Source organism: Epinephelus lanceolatus, chromosome 5, assembly GCF_041903045.1.
Source record: "Epinephelus lanceolatus isolate andai-2023 chromosome 5, ASM4190304v1, whole genome shotgun sequence".
NCBI classification, from domain to species: Eukaryota; Metazoa; Chordata; class Actinopteri; order Perciformes; family Serranidae; genus Epinephelus; species Epinephelus lanceolatus.
Window position 1 is genome coordinate 20063394 of NC_135738.1, and position 26414 is coordinate 20089807.

A 26414-nucleotide genomic window follows, 5' to 3' on the forward strand; every position below is an offset into this window, starting at 1 on the left:
CCATTTTGTCCTCTGAGCCACAGCGAACCAGTGGTTATTTGAGACAGAGGGAGGGAGAGACAGAGAGAGACGGAGGCTGGGAGAGAGAAAGAGGGAGAGGAGAGGGAGGGAGATAGTGAGAGTCTCAAACTGGTTAGCCCACCTATCCACTAGGAGGAGAGGAGAGGCTGTTGAGGAGCAACAAAACAATAAACAGCTACTACTACAAACCACATCGGCGGAGTTCACGATACACGCCAGAGGAGTACCAACAAATAATTGAGACAACGCCATCGTATTTGCCTCGGAGTGAAGTAACAGCCATGTATCTGAACAGGGAAGAGGACAATAGCAAAGGTAAGATCCTGTCAAGAATTGCCACTCTTTGCGAAGAGCATCCTGACAGTTTCAAGGTGTTTCATTTCTGACCCGCTGTTTCTCTTTGAGGTGACTGCCTGACATGAAAAGGTGGGGATGTACTGTCACATCACCACCACGTATATATATGTCATTTTTGTAAAGACAGCCTTATCCTGTGGCATGCACCGGTGATGTTAGTGGAAAGTGTGGGCTGTCATTATGTAATATCAGTGCAGTTAATTGCCTCCTAGGAGGATGCTTATCATTTGCCCAAATCCTGCATTTAATCCAATGCACCGTGGACGATTAATTGTGAACCTGTTGTAGACAGAGGCACTTTATCATATGCATAATTGTGCCGGCGTGCATTGCCTTGTGTTGCCAGTATTTTTGACATTTACAACACCTACTTAAGGGCAACAAAACACAAGGTCAAAGCCTCTAGCTACAATGAAACCCAAGTGTATATAGGTTATTTATGGAGCTCCACAGCTTCCGACATCCTGCAAAAAAAAAAAATACTCACGAAATGCAGCTTATTGCTTAACGGGGAGAGATAACCGTGCAGCAGCGAGAGGGGTAAAGAGGGTACAAAGGAGGCATATTTGAGTAATCTCTCCCACGTGTTTTTGAGGCGTGATTTCTTCTCTCATCGGGTGCCCAGGAACACACTCGACTCGTGTCCCCTGCTGTTACCATGAAGCACAAATAACTCTCTGGGGCTAAGAGGTAATGCTAATTACCACCTAAATCTTCAGGTTATAGGAGAATAACACCTGCTGCTACCGAGGACCGGGGAGGAGGGAGGGGAGGCAGGAGAGGAGAGGAGGGGGGTGTAAGAGAGCAAAAGGCAGAGTGGGAGGAGCCATTTTTGTTCATTTCCCTGTGATGTGAGATAATGTGAGCTCACCACACACGGACAACAACATGATACTGTACGGGGAGGTGTGCGAGCAGCAGCAGCAGCAGCATTCGTGGGTAGGAAGAGGATGGTGGCTGGCAATGACAGCAGCCCCTGTATGTGCTCACAGAAATACAGATGAAGCCACCCCTGAAGCTGCAATCATTACTATGTTTAGAGTATGATGTATACAGTGTAATAACGTCCAAAAAGTTCTTTAAATGGCTTTTTGTCCTTTTCAATAAAAAATCTCAGTAAGGTCACTTTAGTTTGACCTACACACAAGTCCCAGTAATGAAATTAAACGAATATGTAGTATAAAAAGTCTCCTCAGGCTCAGATTGACCAAACATTATTTCAGGCTGCTGTGGCTACAGATGACCTTGTTGGTTGCCTTGGTAACCGTTGTCACTAGCTAGCAGTAGCCAAGCTAATTAGCTTCCTACTACTCTCGTTTCACTCAGGATATTAAAGATGCCAACTTAACTTATTTCAGTTGTCATCCTCAAAAATCACACTGAAACTAATGTCAACAGAATTACATACTATATATTTCTTGGAAGTCACTATTTAGCATTAGCTGACAGTGTATGCTAGCTTGGCATATCATGATAGAAGTTGCGAGCTGTCACTAGCTAGCAGTAGCCCAGCTAAATAATTTGCTACTACTTACATTTCAGTGAGGATATTATAGATGCCGACTGAACTTATTATTTTCAGTTGTCACCCTGTTAAAATCGTTGACACTAAATTCAACAGAATTGCATACTGTAATTTTCTTGGCTGTAACTAATGAGCATTAGCTATCTTAGCTATCTTTGCATATTATCACAGTGGTTGTCAGTTGCTAGCAGTAAGTTAGCCCAACTAATTAATTTCCCTTTACTCATATTTCAGTGAGGATATTATAGATGCCAGCTTAACTCAATATTTTCTTTAGTTGTCACCCTTTTAAAATCTTACTGACACTAATGTCAACAGAATTACATTCCATAATTTTCTTGGAAGTATCCAATTAGTATTAGCTAGCAGTGTACCTGTTGATGCTAGCTTTGCATGTTGGACCAGTGGTTGCGAGTTGTCACAAGCTTGTGATAGCCTAGCTAATTAATTTGCCTCTTCTCAAGTTTCAGTCAGGATATTATAGAAGCCAACTGAACTTATTATTTTTCTAATTGTCACCCTTTTTACATTATACTGACACTAAGTCAACAGAAATACATACCATAGTTTTCTCAGAAGGAACTCATTAGCATTAGCTAACAGTGTACCTGTTGATGTTAGCTTGGCATATCATAGTGGTTGTGAGTTGTCACCAGCTAGCAACAGCCTAGCTAATGAATTTGCTACTACTTATATTTTGGTCAGGATATTATAGATGCCAACTTAAGTTATACTATTTTTGAAGTTGGCACTCTTTTAAAAATCATACTAAGACTAATTTCAACAGAATTACAAACCATACATTTCTTGAAAGTAACTAATTAGCATTAGCTAGCCATGTACCTGTTGATGCTAGCTTTGCATATTATCATAACGTTAGTGATTGCAAGTTGTCACAAACTAGCAATAGCCTGGCTAATTAATTTGCTACTACTCATGATTTAGTCAGGATAATAGATGTCAGCTTCTATTTTTAAAAAATTTTTAGTGGTCGCCCTTTTAAAAGTCATTCTGATGCTAATTTAAACAGAATTACACTCCCTAAGGTTTTCTTGGAAGTAACTAATTAGCATTAGCTAGCTGTGCACCCATTGATGCTAGCTTGGGGCGTTGTTTTTTACCGGGACAAGACAGGATATGCATCTTTGCCAAGTCCATTCACAGCTGAGGGAGGTGAGTTAACATCTAAATTTCCATATTATTAACCAAGGAAGCCATTACATTGACTGTCATTGAATTTTGTAATGTTACAGACATTATATTCCCCAGACAACATTTTTGGGCCTCATTTTACGAGCCTTAGCCGTCCCTTTATGTTTAATGCTAAGAAGCGAATACTAGCACACTAAACTAACTGACTTACTGACATTACTGACATTGTCATGCATACAATTATAATGCTAGTATGCTTATCAAGTATTACAGAGTGCTCCAGAGATGACATTTCTCTGTAGGCTGACGCTGAAGCTAGTGTCACCCTGGTTCCCTCATCAAAAACCCTAAGGGACTTTTCCATGGGATTTTGATAAGATAACATTGTAGAAAATAAGCTCTTTGGCAAACAAAGGTTTATAATACTTTCACATTTTATTCGGCAAAATAATCTTCACAAATGAACACCACTTTTATGATTTTTAAAGGCTAAATGCAGTTGCTAGAAGTAAAAAGCTGACATTACACTATAAACTTACACCGCAGTCACATGAAGCTGTGATGTCTCATTTAGCCACTTGTAAGCAACCACTTTTTTTAAAAGCACTTAAAAGCTTCAAAATTGATGAGTATGGTGTTTACTGACAAATTGTATGTTGTCTCTCAAGCTTGTGTTAACCACAAACCTTATTCCAGGCATCTAACCAAAAACCCATTAAAAAAACCACTGACTTTGAGACAAGGGAATTGGGAGTGGCAAAATGCTAACTCATTTCCGGGTTTACGGACTCATTTCTGTATTTACTGTCTGAATTTTAGTTGTTGTCACTTAGCTCAAAGCACCATTGTGCCTCTTTGGTACAGCCTCACAGAGCTGCGAGTGTGGCTAGCTCTTTTCTTTGTGAAGGTCAAAGGAAGATGCAAAGGGAAGTGTTCGCAACATAACACATTGTTTAGTGTGTGGGACTTCAGATCCAGGAGGTCATGTTGGTTTGTTGCAGGTGTTACAGTAGGTGAGGTTGGAGAATCGGGTGTGAGCATTACCGTGAGGTGGTGAAGTTATTGAAGGCAAGATGCTGCAAATAAATTGTACCAGAAAACCTGTTGTTCAGCTCAGGTGAAGACAAAAGGCTGTTGCTAGGGATTAATGGACTGCAATTATCATAGTAAAGTTATGAGTAGGCTGACTGCTAATGTGTCGGGGCTACACTTTTAAGTGAGGAGGACACTGCTTGATTGGCACGCCTTTAATTGATTTGTGTGAGTGGGTGTTCCTTTCCGGCGGGTGTTTCCCTCGCCGCACTGCTGTGGCCTTTAAATTCACACCGCGTCTCAAGGTGGAGTGCCAGGGAGATGGAGAAAGGTCTACCAGGGATATATCGATTATAGCCTCAGAGGATTAAAGGGGGGTGAGGACAAACAGGTTGATCATATGTGAGCCTGACAATCACACAAACTGCCGGCTACCGCCAAATAAACATCTGAAATAAGACTAGAAGGGGGCTCCAATCAATACTGAACCTAAAAAAGTAAATTGTAGAAAGTAGAAAGGGGTGAATTCTGGGGATAAGTGGCACCCTACTTTCGTTTCTTAAGTCTGACGGCTAAATGGCTCGTTATTTATACCCACGGGAAAACATTCAACAACTATTTAGACTACTTACTGATGTTCAAAATGCAGCAGTGTGGGCTCCTGCAGGGTTTGATTGTAGGCCATTAACAGACAACCTGCAGATGTTCAGACCATTCAGCCCACACACAGCCAGCATTTCTTTGACAATATTCCTTAAAAAACATTGTATCCTTTAATGTAGAGGGCAGTTTAAGAATTTATTTAGATTATGTTTACTCAGTGGATTAATGTGTGTGTTTTTTTTTTATTATTTAACCTTTATTTTACCAGGCAGATTGCTTGAGATCAAATGATCACTTACGAGCAAGGCCTGACCAAAATGGCAGCAGTTTACAAAACATAATAAGACACACATAAAGAAAAAGCACAGACATGAGAAAAAGAGAGAAAGGCCCAGAGTCCTATGGAGGGATTATGCCCTACAAATACAGTCCGGTGGGGGAAGGGGGAGGAGGAGAAAAATGAGGAATTTGAACAAAACAGTCACAAAACTAAATATAGGCAAACAGAAACAAATTTCTTGTTTGTGATGGGTGTGGCAGTCACCCACCTTGGGCAAAAAAAGTGAAGCTTTAGGAAATAGGCCATATAAATAGTATTTCAGATCACAGACACAATAAAGACATAGAAACTGTGACTATTTAAATGCATAAGCCTGTACAACAGTTAACAGATATTTAGAGGTGGTAGGTTATGGGGTTTATGATTAGGATACATCTTTGTTGGCTGGAAATAAAGATTATTGCAATTATCTATTAATATGCCCACTATTTTCTTAATTGATTGATAGCTTATAGTTTAAAATGCTTGAAGAAAGTAAAACAGACCATTTAAATTCCCACAGCCCAACATTTGATCTCCAAACTTATTTTTTATTTTTATTTTTTTTGTCCGAACAACCGTCCATAATCCAAAGATAAGTCTACTGTCATATTGGACAGTGAAAAACAACAAATCCTCACATCAAAGAAGCTGGATCCAGCACATATTTGACATTTTTGCCTTAAAAAATAACTGAAACAATGAAGAAATAAAGCAATATTTTCTTACAACAATACCTACTCTGCCTTAATTAATGATAATTATGCAAACTGACCACATTTTTCTTTTCTCAGTGAATTATTTATTGGGTTTGTATGGGGCATTACACATGATAGTGTGTGTTTCTCCTTTTTAACTATCACCAGCAAGTGTGAAAAATCTGTCAGGCAGGCGGCATCATCACCCCATGCACAAGTAGAAGACCGTCCCGACTTGAGAAATGTCTGTGACACACAGATTCACTTCTATTCCCACTTTAGCAGGAATTGAAGCCAGAAACTGGAGGGTTTCTTTCCAACTGAAACACAGTGCAGTTTTCAGCTTGTCAAACAGCAGGGGACCACTAAATGAAGAGCTTTCCAGTTTCATCTATTGATGACTGTTTTGATGAACTGACTGTAATAGATTGTTGGACGGGAGCTGATGCCTTTATCGATCAATTGCACTGAGGGAGAAAGGTTCAGGTACAGGTTAGGTCTGGGTAGACGTGTTCTGAGAGGGAACCTGTGGTTGACTGACTTCATGTATTATGCATGTAATCACCCTGATCTGTATAACTGACAACAAGAGGTGGATCAGTAATACCGCTTTATGGCCTCTCATGGTGCAGCAATGTCACCTCAGGACATTTTCCCCTGTTGTCTTATTGCAGAGTCCAGTTCAGTCCAGTGCAGAACAGTACAGTTATAATGTTATAAATCCAAAAATAATGAAGAAATCTGTACAGTGTGTCACTTGTTTGCTTTGGTGCATGAGGTATTATCCTACCGTGTGTCGACATTTTGTTATCTCCCTCCTTTTTGTGATGCTATGTCTGGAGACAGAGTTTGTGCATCAGGGACAAATTGCCCTAAATTTATTTGATGTGTGGTCCTGTACTCTGTCTGGCATCCCACACTATCTACCTCTTGAATATGATATAAAGTCAAACGTCAGGTTCGCTATTGATTTAGGTTGGTGCTGGCCTGGGATTTGGGCTGGACTCTAAATCTCTGGCCAGGGGTAACCAATCTAACTGACGTGACTCTGGCATCCAGGCCCGCAGTAAGAGACATCCTCAGGTAGACTTAATCTGTGTACTAGATCTGCAACCTTAAAAGGTTTGATATGGTCAAAGTAGGAGGAATACCAGGAATGTTTCAAAAGACAAATGTTTATAAGATAGCGTATGGACATTTCCTCTGTTTTTCTAAGACTGACTGACCTAATTCTGACCTAACTGCTCTTATTTAGCCATGCCAGTGACTCCAGAGATGGCAATGTTGGTCGGTCCAGACTGAATTATCTCAACGACTATTAGATGGATTATGATGAAAATTTGTACAGCCATTTATGATCCCCAGTGGATGAGTTAGAATAATTTCAGTAATCTTATAATGTTTAAATCAAGCATCATAATCTGGCCAACTGTTAACTTGTCCAGTACTTAAGTTTATGACCAAATACCCACAAAACTAATGACATCTCCATTAGCCTAATCTGTACTGTGTGTGAATTGCTGATTAGCAAATGTTAGCATGCTAATATGTAGGGCTGCCCCCTGAAAGTCTGAGATTCAAATCATCAGTTGAAGACCCCTCAGTAGACTGAGGTTGCTTCAAGTCGAGCTGTCGTCAGTGTGCGGTGTAGGCTATTTCTGGTGGCGTTTTGGTTCCCAGATTTAGCTGCAGAGTGAGCACTCTTCACTTACACGCTGCTCTTTGGTACAGACTGCTGCAGACACAGAGGTGGCTGCCTGGTGGAGGCGCTGTAAGGCTCCAAAATAACGTTATCTTTTGCCTGTTGCTTAGAAGTGGGAATTCCGCATCACAGCAACTTAATACGATACAGTCTCTGGCTTTTGTTTGATATCTAGTGCTGGCAAAAATGTTGTTGCACATTTCCAGTCCGTCGTTAGCATAATTATCTTGAAATTACCCGAATGTTACTGTCACACTTAACCTCCTGCTGAACCCTGTTTAAAGTTTCACACTCTGTATGGAAAAAAAGAACAAATAGTTGAATATTGAACAACTGAAGGTGGTTTGACTGGTATAATTCTGAGTCAGGTGCAGCCCTACTAATATGCTAAACTAAGATGGCAACATGGTAAACATCAGCATGTTACCATTGACAGGTGGAGCATATTAGCATGGCTGCAGGCTTTTACTGAAATAAAGTAATCAACTCTCTAGTTGTGGGCCTCTGACTTTGTTACCACTTCTTCAAAGGTGTGGACACAGCTTTTGTATAGGTTTGATTTGCTGTAATCACTTACGGCTAAATGAAAAGGCTTTCATTATGCCCTGGGTTTTTGCAGGTCTTGGTGTACTGGCTTGGTGTTGTATGGTGTCTCGGTATGCATCAAAGGGTTTTAACTGCTCAGGAAATGAAATGTGAAACTGAAGGAATTTGCGGGGAGTCTTTAACATGGTGTGAAGTATAAGTGTCAGCAGAAGACTGTGAGTTCCTAACCTCTTTGTTATTATTGCCCTGTAGAAATTGATGATGTCCCTCTACTTCATGGCTGTTTTACTAATGTGGGATGGGAAATTATTTGGGGGGATTGCTGTGGCAGTCTTGTAATGTCCATGCCTCTTAGAGCAAAATGAATTGAAAAAGAGACGGATGCTGGGAGAAAAGGTATCGCTATGGGCTTAACAGCGGCATTCAACAAGTCTATATTTCTGTGATCAAACTTAAAAGGAAGATGACTGGAGATATTCATTCATGATGCCCTCTATTTTCTCTCCTAATATTGTTTAAAGCATAAAGCCGCCGCAAGCTATTCTGTGGTCCTGTCAGCTTGCTGTGTTGATATCAGTTATAGAGTAGATGAAAATGTCATATTTCACAGCAACGCCTGAATTAAACGCAGTGGATTCAGTCTGCGAGCATCAGATTGTCGAACACAATTGCAGCGGAGACCTTTAGATATGTAAGGTACATAAATTGGCAAAGGGAATAGCATAATTGTAGAGAGCGCTTAATTAGCCTGTTTGACATTTAACAGATCACTCCATCACTTGAGCTCAACTTTATTTAGCTTTGAATGGATATTCAAACGGTTAACAACTCCAATTTATTATACAGATGTATGTTGTGAGCCGAGCCATTGGGAAAATCTCGAGGATCACGGGAGTCAGGGGATCAGGCTACAATGCTGCAATGGAGGCAATTAGATGCTTTTGTAGGAGCACCTGCAATGAAACATGGATTTGGACCTGCTGTTTCACTGTTCCGCTGAGAGAGCTCATCATCCTCCCTGGTGAAACAGGAAGCAGTATCAGCTGATTAGAGCAAAGCGTAATCACACTTTGAATCGTTGAGCAAAATACGCCGCAAAGAAATAAAATTGCATTTGTAAAGAATAGGAAAAAGAAATGACTCTTTATTGAATGCCCTGCAGAATGGTTGCAATACCTCACTTACATAATGTGAAGTTAGTCTTATGTAATGTAGGTTATGCTGGTTATAGAGCTGCAATGATTAATCAGCCTGTTGTTGACTATTTAATTAATTGATTTTGAGGTTTTTTTGTTGTTTTTTTACGGAGAAAAAAAAGTCTTAATTCTCAGATTTCAGCTTCATAAATGTGAATATTTTCTGATTTCTTTACTTTGCTGTGACAGTAAATTGAATAACTTTGGGTTGTGGACAAAGCAAGACATTTGAGGATGATCCCTTGGGCTTAGGGAAACACTTATTGACATTTTGTTTTACCATTTTCTGACATTTTACAGACCAAACAACCAATTACTTAACTGAGAAAATAAAGGACAGTTTAATCAACAGTGAATGTAATTGTTAGATCGGATGCAGCCCTAGCTGGATATCGCAATTATTTTGTCATTTAATTTGACCTATTTGACCTCCTTTTAATTGATTATGAAAGTCCTGTTTTTGAATATGACACATTATAAGATATAAGACCGGATCTATGTATGAGACTTGTTGATAGTTATTCTTAGGGTGGACTCGCTCTTAGCTGACTGGATCATTGTGGAGGAGGGTAGGTCTTTTACTTCTCCTCTCTCAGCCATGTTCTGTCCCTTTCTCCCTTTCTCCTCTGTGTCTTAGGGAGGAGGAAAAAGGACAGCGCCTGTTAAAATCAGCCGGACGGCGGGTTGGGGGGGAGTGATAGAAAGCAAGAGGTAGAGAGGCAGACAATAGAGTGAAGGCGAGCGTGAAAAGATGGAGAGAGCAAGAGAGACAGAGGGAGAGGGAGAAGCAAAGAACAAGCCCTGGAGTGCTAGCCAGTCAAGGTCACACAGAGGAGAGGAGGCCCTGTGTGGATGTGTCTATGTGTGTGTGTGTGTTAAGGGAAAAACAGTGGGGATGGGAGGCCTACATAGTAAAGAATGAAGGGTTGGTGACAGAGGATTGGTTTAGTCTGGAATCAGGGATTTTATGGGGGAGGGATGAAGAAAGGAAGCAGAGGAGGGAAAGAGAGATGAAAAGAGCTTGTAATATGGCCTCACAACACTCTTCTTATACTTAATATACTCTTCAGTTCTCCATTTGTGACAGGGATGGCTTAATAAACGTGTTACTTTTAACACTCAGGCAGCGGTGGTGCATTTGTAATGTTTATGATTACACCGCATCTGTGTGTAACGTGTCCATGTATGATGTTGCATAACCATCCCGTCCCGTCGTGTTGATCCATGTTCTCTTTGCAGTTGCTTTCTTTTATTCTCTCTGTTGCTTTCATCCCCCCCCTCGCCACTCGATGACCCTCGCTGTCTTGTTGCTGCTCCCACTCTCAGTAGGTGCCACGATGCATTCTGTTAAAAGTAAATAGCTCTGCTGGAGGTACATCCGACCACCTTTCTGTCCTCTGAAAGCAAAGAGACGAGAAAGAAACTGTTAATCCCATCCTGAGAACTTGCTCTAGTTTAGATTAGCGATGGAGAAAGGGGGGACTATTGCATAATGGATAGCCCGGTGCTTGTCATCTTAGGATCAAGTGTTTTGAAAGCGGGATTGTGGTTTGCTGAGAACATCCTTTATTCGGTTATCCCAGCAGGATGCAAGGAGTCACTTGGAAATGTGATCACTGCTGTCTCTTCAAACATATTAGCCCTGTTTGCATCTCACACCCAGGAGAGATTACGCTTGTGAACAGTTGCCATAGTGTTTCGAAGCACCAAGGTGCTGATGTGAAAGATCTGAGGTGGCTCGGGTGCTCTGTGACATTATCTCTGCAGAGCAATGGTGTGTGGAGTCGTGATAACGTATGATGACTTTGTTTGCAGAGGAGGTCAAGAGTTCACCCCGCGGTCGGCCCCCTGAGGTCACTCCCAGCTCTTACTGTCATTGTCGAACAAAGTCTCTTTTTTGATGTGTTCATGCTCCATTGATGTTATTTTGTTTTACTTTTTCAGACAGAAAATGTCCCTTTTCCCTCCCTGGCATCTTGAAATGCATTCACCACCACTAATCCTCACATTAAACCTCCAGTGGTCACACAATCGCATTCGGTTGAAGACTCCCAGCGAATTCTTGGCAAATTATCCTGTTGACAGACATCATTACCATTCCAAAGAGTAATTAATCTTTCCACACCATGATTTTACACAGATGAAGAGTAATCGCTTCTGCAATAATGGGTTCAAAGCATTCTGACAGCTATAGAGTGTAATTGCTCTCATCTTAAACAGACCCTGTGGAGCTGACCTGCAGTGCGTGCTCCAAATGACCCTTAAAGAACTATTTCACTACTGTAAAGATGGTCTTATTGTAAAACTAGGCAGTACAAAGATGCAAATACTTTTGAAATTGGTGTTACGTGACCAGAAAAAACAGAGAAGAAGGACCCTAGCATTTGCATTTGCTCAAGAGATATTGAATTTAGAGCTACTAGAATGCCCTGCGCTGTACGTGCACTGCATGTACTCAGTGCTCCAGCTGATGGGTAACGAAATGCAAGCTTGTATGTTCTGACACTAAAATATGTTTCTTACAAAGCATTTGAAGTGAAAAATAAGCAACACAGTAACAGAATCTTGGTTCAGATTTTATTAGCGCTGCTTACTTGTACCGTTTGATCTAATTTTTTAGAGCCTCTTTTTACAATTTAGGAAACAGCATGGCACTTCTTGCTCACAAATTCTCGTATTACAGCCAAACAATTCACTAAAGTAGGTTTTTAGGCAAAAAATAGACGATACAGTTAACAGAATCCTGGTTTATATTTAGTCAGTACTGCCTATATTTTACAGTTTGGTCTGAGTTTGAAAGAGATAGAGAGAGAGACGGGTCTCTTTCACAAGCTACTTCTGCTCTTGTAGTATCTGCTGTGGTGGCGGGCATTCACAAACGTAGAAGTACAATCTGTAGGTAGCAACAGTGCACAAGCCAGTGAAAATTGTATTTGAGCTGGGATATGAGCAGGGAGATCTGGGCACTGGTAAGATGGAGGGGAGTTTAACCAAATTACAAATATGTCAGTCAAATAGGTTTGTCTGTTTAATATGAGTATTAGACTGTTTTTTCCACGTAGACTTTTTTTCCATATCGAGTTTGAGAGTTTGAAGGGGTTCGACAGGACGATTTGGGTGACAGTGACGTTCACTTAATAATCTAAACCTAGCCCTCCAAGCTAATACATGCTAACTAAACTAACGACGGATCGGAAATGTGCAACAACGTTTGCGGACACAAGATATCATACAAAAGCCAGAGACTGTATCGTATCAGGTTGCTGTAAGCTATAAATTTATCACTCCTAAGCAGAAGGAAGAAGAAAATGTTATCTTGGAGCCTTAGGGTGCAAAGCCTCTCATTCTGTGGGCAGCTGCCGTGACACTGAGGAGCGCTCACTCTGCAGCTTATTCTGGGGACCGAAACGTCTTCAGAAGTACACTGCACACTCTGACAAAAAACAAACAAACAAACTCTGATTGCTTGACTTTAGGAATCTCAGTCAACTGAGGGGTCTCAAACTGATGAGATTTAGATCTTCAGCTTTCAGGAGGCAGCCTTATTCACCACAGTACATTTACACACACGTATCCCATTAACTTTTGCATCATTATACTGAAAGATAATTGGATAGAGACGGACAGGAAAACAAGAGGGGGGAGAAAGGAGCATGACGTGCAAAAAAGGTCCCCAGCTGGAATCAAATGCTGCTATATTGTATCTTCTTAACCATCATCTATCCACAGGGGTGTCCCAACACTTAGCTTGATTGAAATGAAACCGCCTTGGTCATTAAAGTATATGCTTAAGGAGCCAGAATACTTTGTCAGAGCTGCTTGTTGGATGGTCCAATACCTCCTGATCACCCCACAGCTTTCTGTCGTTGGCTTATTAGACAGAGCTCCTGTTTCCAGTTGTAATGCTAAGCTAGCTAAGCTAAGGCTGTTGGCTAGAGCTTTATATTTACCATACAGACATGAAAGTGTTATCGTTTCTCTCATCTAACTCTTGGCAAGAAAGCAAATATTGTATAACCCCAAAATTTAAATCATTCCTCTACTGGAAAGTCAAGCAGCCAGTTAGTTCAAATAAAAATATGTTTTAATAGTAAACAAAATATGTGGTAAAGAAAGAGAAGTATACAAGGGCAGAGACCTTTGCACACCTGTGTTGAGATGGGCGCGTAGGAGAAAAATTAAGGGAGATAAATAGGCCCACACAGTATCGACGCTTATGGTGGATTTATTTTTTAATTTAACACTTGTAGAAAAAAGTGTTGCTAGTGTGCAGGAGCAGATTTTTGTGAGGAAAAAAAGACAGGTGAGAAACTGAAAAGCAAGGTTTTTAAAGAAAATATAAAATGAATGTTATTACAGGAGATGTATGACGCCATTTGCTTCAGTACAGCATGTTCCACAAGTTTGTATGTGTGCTTGCTCGAGCATTAATTTCTGTTTTTGTGTGTGTAGCTGCACCGTCTCTTGGTATTTAGCAAAAAGTGTGTGATTTTGTGTGAGCCACCCTGTATCTGGCAAGGTAGTCAGACTGACAGATTGGGCTGTATGAGTGCCATCTCCTCAGCTTGGCTGCCTGAGCGTTTCTCCCTTGCTCCTCCTTCCTCCCTCCGTCTCATCTCCCTATTACCCTGCTTCAGTGGTGACCAGCAGGGCAGGGGATATTTTTCCTTCATTTGCCTTATCTGGCTTGCTGTATAGGTAGGCCCTCTCCCTGGATTAAGTCCACTCACTGTTCCATAACTGTAGCTACAATACCTGATGGATCAGCCGCCCAGGTCTGTCTCCCCCATGCACTCGAGCCAGGGAGGTAGCTCGTGACAGTGTGAGGTTAAAATGCCACAGACAGCAGCGAGCGCTCTGTGTGCATTACTCTCCTCCATTAGAGCTGTTCTCACTTTGGTGCCGCATCAGGACTAGTTAGAAAATTCACAAATACTGTAGATGAAGAAGAAGAAGAAGAGGGAGCTATTGTTCTGCAGGGGCTGGGTCATAAACAGGATTCAACAGAGTGATTGTGTGTCTCTGTGTGTGGGAGAGTTCACACAAACTGTTTTCACACTCATGCTTTTACTAGAACCATAGTGACAATGATAGAAAGATTTTCCACTCTCAGTATGTCCTCATTTTGCTCTTTTTTTGAATTTTGGTAAATTGAAAAAGATAACATTTCAGTGGACACGTTCACACAGTTATTATGTCTGCTTTAGTTGTGTATCTAGCCATTTGGGCAAATAAGGCATTTTAAAAATTGGCATCTTTTGTGCCTGCGGTGCCCCACTAGAGCTCCTTGTGGAGAATGGGATGGAAGTAGCATGGGGGAAGAGGAGGAGGAGCAGGCAGAGCAGGGAGTAATGAGCCCAGGCAGGAGGGACAGATGATGTGTGTGGGAAAACCTGACATAGACAAAAGAAATGCACAGTCCCACATCTCTAAACCCAAATATGGATTCATGTGACTGATTAGGAAATGGAAAAGCTGGGGAGGGGGGGCAGATTAGGGTGCTTGGGATTCATCAGCTGAACATTTCGCTAAAAAGAAAAGCGGCGCTCACCCCATTCATGGTGTAACTGAGTACCTGTTATGAACACAAAAAGATCAAATTACTGATACCAACAGCTGGGAGACTCTTGTTATTGTTCTCTCTCCTCCCACTCCATCTCCAAAACTGATCTGGATTACTGTTTTCCTTGCTCCTCGTGATTCCCCACCAGTCATCTAACTTTTTGCGCTCGCAGGCTTATCATTCTATGTTTGCCTTGGCAGCGGCGTGAATTGGTGCAGCTGGAAGAGCACAATGAATTGGATGCAAGCAATTGTGCATGCATGGGAGTGAGCTGAGAGAGCTCAGCCCCGGACTCAGTAGAGCTGAGACACACCAGATTGAGCTGGCTCGTCCAAGCAGTACATTTCTGATTGGTCTGGGCTACAAAGCTGAAATGTGCCTTTTGTGCCACTGGTCCTCAAATGTGACATGCTATAGAAATGTCTCTCACTCTTTTTCTCTCTCACGCTAATGAACAGCAGCACTTTTCTACATCCACAGATCATTTTTCATGCGCGCAACATTCATTGATTAATGCCAACTGCCCTGAGACCCTTCTTAGTGATTATAGCTCTCAGGCTTGGGAGGGGCCACTGATACTCTTAATGAGTCATAAAAGGCGAAAAATTATACACTCCAACAGTCTTGACATTGGGTGATATTTCAATATTTGGACACTCACTCTAGGAGTCTATTTGCCCACAGAGTTGGCACACGCTCAAATGCCCTCAGACACGCGTTTGCACAAGTAAACAGAGAAATCTTGACTTTGCAGTCCCATGGTGTGTTCCATGCGCTCAGGATATTTGGGTACAGGCAGGAGCCTGCTGCACACAGCCCGGAAAAACAAACACGCAGGTCAAACAGAGAGCTCCCAGAATGCACTGTGATTCAGCTCAGCTCACTCACCACAAAAATAAGCATGTTGATTACATAATCAAAACAAGAAGCCCGAATGCCAAAAACCACTATAAAATAATTGTCATGCTATCATCCAGAGTGCTGACTCTACAGTGCATCCTGCCCGTGGTGATGCTCCGTCCTGGGTGGTAATGTTTGTGAGCTGCTACATGAGACTGATTGTGCTAAATTATGTTGTCTTATATGTGATTATCCACTTGATAACGACAATGTATTGTTTGCCCACCAGTGACGGTCAGCACACACTTAACAAGATGATGGAGCTCTCCACTTGTTAATTGAGCTATCATAGAGAGGCATAATGCATGCACAGGACGTCATACTATCTGACTCTCATACCATCTTTCCCTGGGGTTTATCTGTTCCTCCCTTGTCTCTGAGTCCATTGCCCTCTAAAACACCCTGCTTAATTACAGAGCAACAGAGGGAGGAGGTGAGGACAAAGTGGGAGAAATGAGCAAAAGCCAAAAATACGCAAGAAGAGGTTTTCAGCATGTAGCTAGAGGAGGTAAAATGGGCGCACGAGAACAGCTGTGAGAAACCGATGCCAGATAGAGAGAATGTTCATAATTAGGATTGTTTTACAAGTAGCATTTCTCAAAAATTACAGTTAATATTTGATGATGGCTGCACTCTGAGATCCCCCACTGAACAGGCTCTGACTCTGAGGCAAACACACAATGACTGCACATCAGACATGGCTGAGGATTGACAGGCATGTGGCTCCCAGCTTCTTCCGATAGTCTTCCTCCTTCTTAAAGCGCCTGACAAACCTCATTAAGGACTGTTCACGCAGGCACTATTGACATGAGACATACCAAGAAAGGGTCATGTATAAAACATGAGTCGCCCAAGGTTGTGCACAAGAGCCTACGCGTGGATCTATAGCGCTTTGTGCTATATAATCTTTAACTGTAAGCACAGAGGCACACGTGATTCATGTGTGGTATTTACCGTTGGTGCCTCACACTGTATTACATGTTGGTGTAAAAGAAAAATGGTCTGCCCTGTTTTAATAACAGTGGGAATATTATCATTCAGCGCAGACAGATTCTGCACTCACCTCTGTTTCAGTCCAGCTCCCAGAGCCACGTTCACACCCTCTCCTTTACTCGTCTGAAATATTAATATAATGTAATAGGCTATTTGTATTAAATATTTAACTCTGTGTCATATTTGCATCTCATAAACGGCTGGTCAGTATTACTTTAGATTACCTTTGAAATTTAAAAACTTGCAGTACTGGGAGTGAATGAGAATGGCAGAGGAGCTGCAGATGGTTGGAAGAGGAGAGGAGGGGAATGTGTGAGCTGGGAACTGCTTCGGAAATTTCAATGAAAATGCTTCTTGTGTCCTTTTGGCTGCTCCAGTTTCCTCTTCTTCTTCTTTCCTCTTCTAAACACAGCGCTCTCGGCTCTGTTTCCCTCTGTTTATTACCCACTGTTTGCAGCAGTACTTTGTGTAATGTGCTCCAGACACATTTGACAGGCTGGACGTGGACCATAAAACACCTCCTCTTGGAGTACTATCTACTAAGAGATCACCAGCCCAGGTATGTGGAGTCTGGGACGTTTAAGAAGGAGAGCGAAGAAAAAACTGAGCACTCAAAGGCAGGTGAAGTCTGGTGCACGAGGAAACCAGGATTCCTCAACATAAATAAAGTTGAATTTCGGATTTAAGTCATATTAGTAATATTCCAGTGGGGCAAAAAATAAACCGTTTGATGCTCTGGTTTCCCGAATAACCTCTCACAAGCTTTAATGTGCTTTGAGTGGTTATATTGGAGCGTATGACCATCTTTATAGTGCTGACCTGAGGTTATTACTGCGTGCAGTGATGGAGAAGGAAATGGATTGCGTGCAGCCATTGTTGTGCTGTTTCACTGGTTTGAGGCACTGCTCCTGGACGTTAAGTTGTAATAACAGGCTTTTGTTATGCACCCGACGCTCCACCTGTTGGATGCTGCTGTGCAATCTGATTTGGGAATGGAGACCTGCATGTCTGATTAAGCCGCTTGTTGAGCCACTTGCATAGTTTTCATTTACAAATGTTGAACTTTGCTTTGTTCATTCTTACTCTACATAATATTTAGCTGTGCAGCTGAACAGCAAGCTGTTGTTTTAGCATGAAACGTAACAGGAAGAATTTTCTGCAGCTGAGCATTGTATCTCATTATCATACTGTAATAACTGCATTTCAAGGTCATAGTTATTATTAGTATTTGCCAACAGCAGTTCAGGCTATTCTCATGCACTGTTCATACGTATACCTATAAAAAGTAATGCACCAGAATTCATATATAAGATATGTAATCTTGAGCCAGTAATTGTGTATCACCTTTGTAATCAGGAAGCTGCGAGCATGACCAATGTGCTGACAGGAGTAAAGGAGGAAGTAGTATTAGAAGTGAAAGTCCATGTAATGAGTAGGAATGGGCATTTTAAGTAACTTCTATAATCAAGTACTCACATTAAATTATTCATATCGAGGGCTTTCAAAAAAAAGGAGGAACACCCAAGCGAAAAATGTGAATGGAGGTTAGAGTAGCCTACCTTTCTTCACTCCACAGACTGTCGAAATTAGCAATGATATGCAAGTTTAATGTTACATAGCTTGCACTGCACATTTAGTTTGTGTATTTTGTTGAAATACATCCAAACATCATTCTGGTCTGCCCTGGTCACCATTCTGCCTGTAACGTTAGATCAAGTGATGTCTGACTGAAAACTTTGAATGTTATCTGCAGTAGTGCTAATCTTTCATTTTCATTTACATTTTTGTATATGATTATGTTTTCATTTACAAAGCAAAAAAGGATTATTCTATACATTCAATGAATACTGATTTGTGTACTTGAGTATCTATGCCCATCCCTTGTAATAATCTAAGACTAGTATTAGGGACTAGGAGACCAAGTGAACTTTGCGTTATTATAATTTACTTGAAGGTTTTTTCTTTTTCTAAACCTAATCTATTTAACTTTACTAGCCTAATTCTAATCTACGCAACTTTACGTTAAGTACGTAATGTGACAACACCCAGCCATGTTTCTTTTCCTAAGCCTTATCTACATAGCTTAACTTGCCTAATCTACGTAATTTTACGATGAGTATGCAATGTGATGAAAATGTTACGTAAACCTAACCTACATAACTGTACTTGCCTAAACCTAACCTACGAAAATTTATGTTTTGTAGTATATGTAACAAGGGCTTACACGATTCCTCATGAAACTCGAATAACTCATTTACTGAAAATCATTGAATCATTAAATCCTTTAAATGCTGAAGACCTCATTTTTTCTTCAAGGCTCCATTATTAAGGTACATGTTAAGAAGAAGCCATTGTATTCTCCAGTATCCATATGAATATGTTCATTTGCACAGTTTTGCTCAGCCTGGATGAACAAGTTCTCACCAATAATTTTAAGATTGGAGACTGGAGTCCCACAGCAGAGAGGGCGAGTAATGATTCAAGGAGATAAAGATTTGTGACAGGTAACTGTGTGGTGACTGCTCTGCTGCAGTGTGTCAGTCCTGAATAGTCAACGGTTTTCTTTAAATCCCTTAGGTTGTGAAGAAGACCTTGTTTTTCTTCAAGCGTAATGTTCACTTAATTATTAAGATGGTGTTCATGTTAAGAGGGGATAAACTTTATTATACTTAAAATTCTGGCATTTACTTGTACTTTTACTTTCACTTTCAAACTTAAGTAATAGGTGACTTAAAGGTATACCAGAGTCATTTTCTGCTTAGATAATTTTACTTTTACTCAACTATGACTTTCAGGTACTTCATCCACCACTGGTTATACTGTATACTACACACTGTGTTTTGCATGGATAATTATTACTGTGGCACAACTTGCTTACGTTGTGGACATATTTGCCTTAAAATCATACATTCATACTCAAAATAGAAGACGTGATTTAATAGTGCGGATTGCAAAATGACAAAAGAGGGAGAAAATAGCGAGGGGCGAAGAGAAGAAGCAGGCCAGAGAACATGACAGAAAGTGTCCAAAGTTTGGGACACATCAATTCTTAAGCATCTTAACAGAAAGCATCTGGTGCACAGAGTGGACTCCACAGAAGGTAACGTTAACAATAGTGTTGACGTCAGCCTCCCTCCAGGCTGCCGGCACCCTGAGCTCCCCGGACACGCGGTATGACGCAAAACCCGGGGACCCCCGCCGGCGGATGAGTAAGATGTTCAGGGTAGCACATAGAGAAGCCAAACACTGCTCATCTGCACAAACTACCCACAGCTTTGTGCCACTGCGATGACACAAAGCAAAGCTGTTTGAAAATTTGCAGAGTTTCCCTTTTAAGACCGTAAATCAGTATGGTGACTGGTTAGACTGTCACAACTGCAGCAATTTATTTACTTATAATATGTGTATTTCCTTGAGCAAAACTTAACGTAAGCTAACTTAGGGACATGACCGCAGATAATAAAATGCTGAGTCAGTTTGTAAGAATCTGTTTCATTCCTGTTACTGTGATAGTCACACACACAGAGCTGCAGTACTGCCCTCACAGTGATGCATAAAATAACCCAAGTAGAAAAGCACTCGGAGAACGCAGACCTCCGCCAAGCAGCTCGGATTTCCTGCCATTTTATTATTTTTTCCACTTCGCTTCAACCGATCACCACCAAAATTTCATCATCTGTTCCTTGTCCCATTATCAACCTTTCCTGAAAATTTCATCAAAATCCGTTCAGAACTTTTTGAGTTATTTTGCAGACAAACAAACAGACCAACGCCTTTTTAGCGAAGGTAAAAATCAAAATATCAGGTAATGTAAGTAGCAGTTGGAGCCTAAATAATGTTTGCAATTTAAGCAATATAAATGTTGATTTCTCTCCAATTGGTACTTCATTTAAGAGACCTGGCTCTCACATTCATACATGCTGAACATCCCATATTCGTGCAAGGTCTTCCTGCCAAAAACGAGTGGACTTTGACAAGAGTTTCCGGATAATGCTGGGATCTCTGTGCTGAGTGCGTGCTTGTTATGACTAACCCTTCTTACTGAGGCTCTGTTTGCATTTAGAGCCAAAATGCATCTTATCTTATCACCAGTGAGTAGCTCTAAACACAGGTGTAATTGCACCCACACAGCTTTGAGGCTCCCCTGGGATTGAATCGCTCAAACAGCATTCAGAAGGGTCAGTGATGCATGTGACTGCATATCCAATGTAACGTGAAAGCAAGGGCCGTGGGGTCATTTTCAACTTTGTACAACACGCACACAGCACGACAAGTTGTTTGTTTGTGGCAGGGAGCACGGGCAGTGTTTTGAAGTGGATTCATGAGGGGAGGTCTGAACAGCGTTTCTTGTCTCTGTGGCTCAGCACAAATGTGTTTTTCCGTTCCGCAGCAGTTGTAGTTTCCCACAGACAAAATCAAATGTGAGCCAGGAAGCAATGTAGTCACTTTTAGACACATTCTGATGCCAAGTGTGATTTGCAGCTCAATCTAGACACATTCTGTATACAGTTCAACTGAACAGGGCATGAAACACATGTGGAAGGGCTGACGGGATTATGGGCCACAGCCACAAGGATAAGGCCGTGTAGGATTTGTCAGAATTGTGGGCAGCAAAAGGTAGAAATAATGTGTATTTATTGTAAAAATACTATTTGTTCTTATCAAACTATAACCCAGTTGGCAATCATTACTGTCAGCAATGAAGTGCAAAAAGATTCACAGTTTTAGGGAGGAAATTAGTGATATGAGGGATGAGTAAGCCCTGCTTTTTCCTTTTTGGCTTTGCAGTGGAAAGCAGGCTAATGAAAAGCTCTGAGCATCTGTAGGCCTGCGTGCCCATGCTCGCTCACTGTCCTCCTCCAGCCAGGCTACACGGGTACAGCCATACGCGTGGTCTCCTCTCCCCCTCCTCAGCCTCCAGTCTGCCAGCTACCCAACTAGCACAGCCTTGAGGTAGGGCATGCTGGCAGTCCTAACGTGCTATGGGCTCATTTTATTTTAGGTGCTTTTTCAGCAAAGGTCCGCACAGTCTCTGCAGGCCAGATGCAGGAAGGAGTGAAACTTCCGAGCCCTCCCCCTTTATATTATTGCATCATCTGTTTATGACTGCTCGACTGTACATAATGCAGGAACGCTGTGGAAGTGACACTTGTCATTTTACCGGTCCGTCGCTGGAGGCAAAAGGTCCCAAAGGGAAGCACACAATTTTGCACCTGTACCTTTTCCCCCATTCTCCCTCGTCCCAGTTTCGGTTCTCCGTGACTGTCAGCCCACTCAGGAATCCTCCAGAACAGCCTGGTGATTCACCCCGCATCCACAGGCTAAGCACGGCACATGTTCCAGCAATTACACAAACAGACACGTACCCACACACACACAGTCTCCCCCCCCCGAACCTTATATTTCATCTGTGCATCAATTAGTGTTTTGAAATGGTATAGTGCGAGCCACTTTACGCATACTCGTTAGATAACTGTCAGGGATGCGTGTAAAACCTTTCCATTAACTTGTGAATAGCCACTGATTTTCAAACAGAAGTGGTGTGTTAAGTCACCAAATGTCCACAAAGCACTTAAGTGCTTGATCCAATATTTATTTTACTTTTCTGCCTTAATTGCAATGTGTTTTATGTAACGCCGCCTGTGATATAATGTAGCATTATTTCTTAACTAGGAGTCTACAGCCTCGTTAGGGGCTCTGTGAGGCTGCACTCAGGCACACCAGTGCTTTGAGTTTAATGCTAATGTCAGCAGGCTAACATGCCCACAGTGACAATGCTAATATGCTGATTTGTAGCAGGTATGATGTTTACCGTGTTCACCTGAAGTTTAGGGTGTTTTTTAATACCATGGTCTGGATGAATACTCAATTCTGACAGGCTGCAGGGTGTCCATTTATTTCTGATATGGACCGAATTACCCCAATGTTGCGCTAAAAACAGCAATCACTTCTGGGTAGACAACTGGCAGTTGAGTTGCAGAAATATGTGAAATGTGCAAACTTGTTAATTTCTGGTGTCATTTTCAGTCGTAACTGTAATGTTTAAAGATAAATAGGTTGGTAACTAACCGTTTTTGTCAATTGAGTCTGGGGCCTAAAGATAACAGCTTCAGTTCCCCATCAAAAGGGTTGTGTGATGGCAAGGTAAAGAGGTGTAAATATTCTTAAATTAGGTGTACACTTAAACTAATACTGATTTTTTTTAGGTGGGCTGTGCCTGTCATTTGTTTGTGAAAATCTTGATATTGATTTTTGGACTAGGACATGGCTGGATAGCTAGCTAGTCTTGTTGTTAAACATACTGTCAAATTATATTTACTGTGTGTCAGCCACACTCAGTGTTATTGAGTTTGAGTCTTACTAGCACGATGTTAGCTTTCTGGTTCATAGCTGAGCCAAAGGGTTCTATGAGCTGAGTGGACTAGAAACATCTCCCTTTGCCAAGTGGTATTTAAGGTTTGTCCTGTTTACTGGAATAGTGATTAACTTTTCCATTGCATAAGAACCTTATTGGATGGTAATGACAGTTCCAGTTATTAGTCAAACCCTCTCCAGCATTCAGGCCAGCCATTAGGAAATATGGGCAGAGGGACAGCATTTTCAAAAGTAGACCCCTCATCCACACCCACTGAAGGGGAGAGGGGCAAAAAGACCTTGTTTTCTGATGTTGAAAAGCAGAAGTAGTCACGTGTGTCCTGGGCTGAAAAAATGGCCTCCAATCAATGATTACAGAACAGTAAAATGAAACATTGATTGGAGAAATTACTGCATGGTAATAAATCATAAGATCAAATCAGGAGTGAGCATACAAGCATATTTCTTCTTCATTTATTCATTCAATCCTGAGGGCTACTTTAATTAAATATTGGTCAAATTGTGTACAGAACTGAAATACTGTAGAGTATATAGCTGTCAACACTCAGTTTTCCAGTCATACCCAATTTGTGTAATTCCAAGACTGTTTAGGGACCCCAGTATGCAGAAATGTTTAAATACACTATTTTGAAAAATGGCAATGTTCCTTTTTTCCTCGCCACAATTTAGCTAAACTTTGGAGTGTTATTTGGCCCCCTTTCTGGGAAGATAGCTTAACATGGTTGGTGCCAGTGGATGTCTTATGTCCTCTAGTTTAATATGACTGTAGCTTTAAAACTTAGTGTGATACAGCAGATTTTCTTTTAGGAGCTCCTGATTGTTGGTGAGGCATTCTGACTTTGCTGAAAGTGTAAATACATATACATATAACTTGTAATGTCAGTGATGTAAGTTAGTAAGTAAATTATTCTACTTTCCCATTTAAAGGTGAACCATTAACCTTTTCATGGGCCCCTCTTGGCCTTGGGCCGGGGTCTTCTGTACCCTTTGATCCCCCCCTGTCAGCAGGCCTGCCAGGATTACCTTTGAAACCCAGCTATGGCCCGTAAAAAAGTAGATTTTGATTGCAAAATGCATGAAAATGTAAACAAATGGTCTTATTTTTTTATTTGGTAAGTGACCATGATGTAAGCAGGATAATGCCCTTTTAGGTGTCCATAGTCAGGACTGAATGGCTGCCCTGTCGTCCATTTATTCCTGATAACGGACACACGAAATACAGCTGAAGCTGATGCCATTATTTTTGTGGGTAGTAGTATTGTACTGAACGTTGTAAAGTATTGAACAAAGTAAAATTTTTATGGCACAAGATGAAACGGGATCACACTTCATGAATTGCATGTCATCCTTCCCCATCCTTTTTACAATTCATCCCTAGGCGAACAAGAACATGTGTACCAAATTTCATGGCAGTTCACTGAATACTTGTTGAGCGATAACAGTTTGAACTAAAGAAAGGGGCTAATTGACTGATGCCAGCAGCGTGGCTTAAAATGTCTTCTGAACAATCCTCACCAAACTGAATCAGTCCTGATTAAACTACTGAAGTAAATGTTTCTTATAAAGGAGCAGGAGCAATGATCTGTAATAACCTCTGTTTAATACAACCAGATCTTCTCTACCTATCTAACAGGAACCTCTGTTTGTTCCTGGAAAGCTTTGTGTTCTCAAGAGCCTCTCAATCGACTTAAAGGTCAGGTTGCATACAAATCACACAATCGCCCTGTTTGTCCTTTTAGTAATTTAACAGACCTCATAGAGACACGGGGCTGAGAGCCTGCCTCAACAGCATCCGTTATTCTTCGCCTACTCCATCTGGCCCATTACACATGACGAGAGTTATAGCTCTCTTGAAGAGAGTTAATAAATCAGCCAGGGATCAGGTTAGTTCTGCCTCTTTGTTTTTCATTCCAATCACAATAAATAATGCTCGTAATACCAGTTAGATTATTTGTGACAACTTAGTTTGCATGTGCCGAGGTCAGGCATTGCCTAGTGAGCACAGCACTCAGTGCTCTCGAGAGGGCACCGAGTAAATTGAGAAAGTGATGGAAAACAACGCTTCAACACGCTTTCCACAATTAATCATATATTTGTGGTAGAAATACTGTGCTTCTCGTTATTACCCTGCCAAAGAGACACTTAAGGTGATTTCCAGTAATAACTTAAATCTCCTCTCTTTCTCGCTCTCCAGCCTGAACTCACACTCCCTCCATTATTTCCCCCCCTCAGCTACGCCTGCAATAGTTAGCCAAATGACATCCTTGTCATGATGTAAGGGTGATAATGTCAAGTAGGTGTGAGAGCTGTGTGTGTGTGTGTCACTCTGCTTAATGGCAGCAGCCAAGCCTGCCATTTATTCTCTGCAGCCCTGCCAGCCAGATGGAATACATCGCCGTACTGGTGGATGTGATAAACAGTGACATACTGCACGGTACTGCAGGTATTGTGGCCACTCCTGAACTCGGCGGTGATATTGACTGCAGCAACAGCCGCTCGTACCGCTACAACAGCTACTATTAATATGCTTGTGAGTAAGAATTAAGACAAGTTATTACAGTATGGAGCAAGGCTAAAATGTCCTCAGGTGCTGTGTAATTGAGTTAACAGGGAAGGAAAATTACAGGCTGCTCCCAGCAGAAGTGAGGGCCACATGGACCGGTAGTTGTGGAAAACTATATTTCCCATGAGCCCTTGACTGTTTCCTGCTGCAAGTGAGCAGCTGCACGGCATCGTCAATATGTCTCAGTCTGCTGGGTACTACCCAGCTGTAAATTGTTGACAGTTATACAAGCAAACGCATCAATGGGCAGTCAAGCAACAGACAGCAGCGCTGAAGGCTCGTCCAAAATGACCCTGTGCTTATGAGGAGCAAATTATGTTTATACAGAGCTAGCTGTCTGCAAAAAGTAAAACTTAATTCTGGAACATGAGGCGCATTAAATTTTATTATTAATTATTAAATGTGCTTTTTGGAAGAAACCCATTCACGAGTCAGAGGAAGCATTTACATTAAAAAATACAGTTAATGTTATAGGATATACAGTACAGGCCAAAAGTTTGGACACACCTTCTCATTCAATGCGTTTTCTTTATTTTCATGACTATTTACATTGTAGATTCTCACTGAAGGCATCAAAACTATGAATGAACACATGTGGAGTTATGTACTTAACAAAAAAAGGTAAAATAACTGAAAACATGTTTTATATTTTAGTTCCTTCAAAATAGCCACCCTTTGCTCTGATTACTGCTTTGCACACTCTTGGCATTCTCTCAATGAGCTTCAAGAGGTAGTCACCTGAAATGGTTTCCACTTCACAGGTGTGCCTTATCAGGGTTAATTAGTGGAATTTCTTGCTTTATCAATGGGGTTGGGACCATCAGTTGTGTTGTGCAGAAGTCAGGTTAATACACAGCCGACAGCCCTAT

General features: G+C 41.4%; 1 protein-coding gene across 5 annotated transcripts in view; it reads left to right on the forward strand.

Moving 5' to 3' along the window:
• The first annotated feature begins 98 nt into the window (after positions 1 to 98).
• syt7a (synaptotagmin VIIa) overlaps positions 99 to 26414 on the forward strand; it is a 114672-nt gene continuing 88356 nt past the window's right edge. For all 5 annotated transcript variants that reach the window (XR_004502114.2, XR_013491616.1, XM_033635192.2 and 2 more), the window contains exon 1: positions 99 to 336. Coding sequence is in view for 3 of the 5 variants with exons in the window: in XM_033635192.2 (XP_033491083.1) it covers positions 303 to 336 (34 nt within the window). In the remaining 2 variants the exon portion in view is untranslated. The remainder of the gene's footprint in view (positions 337 to 26414) is intronic.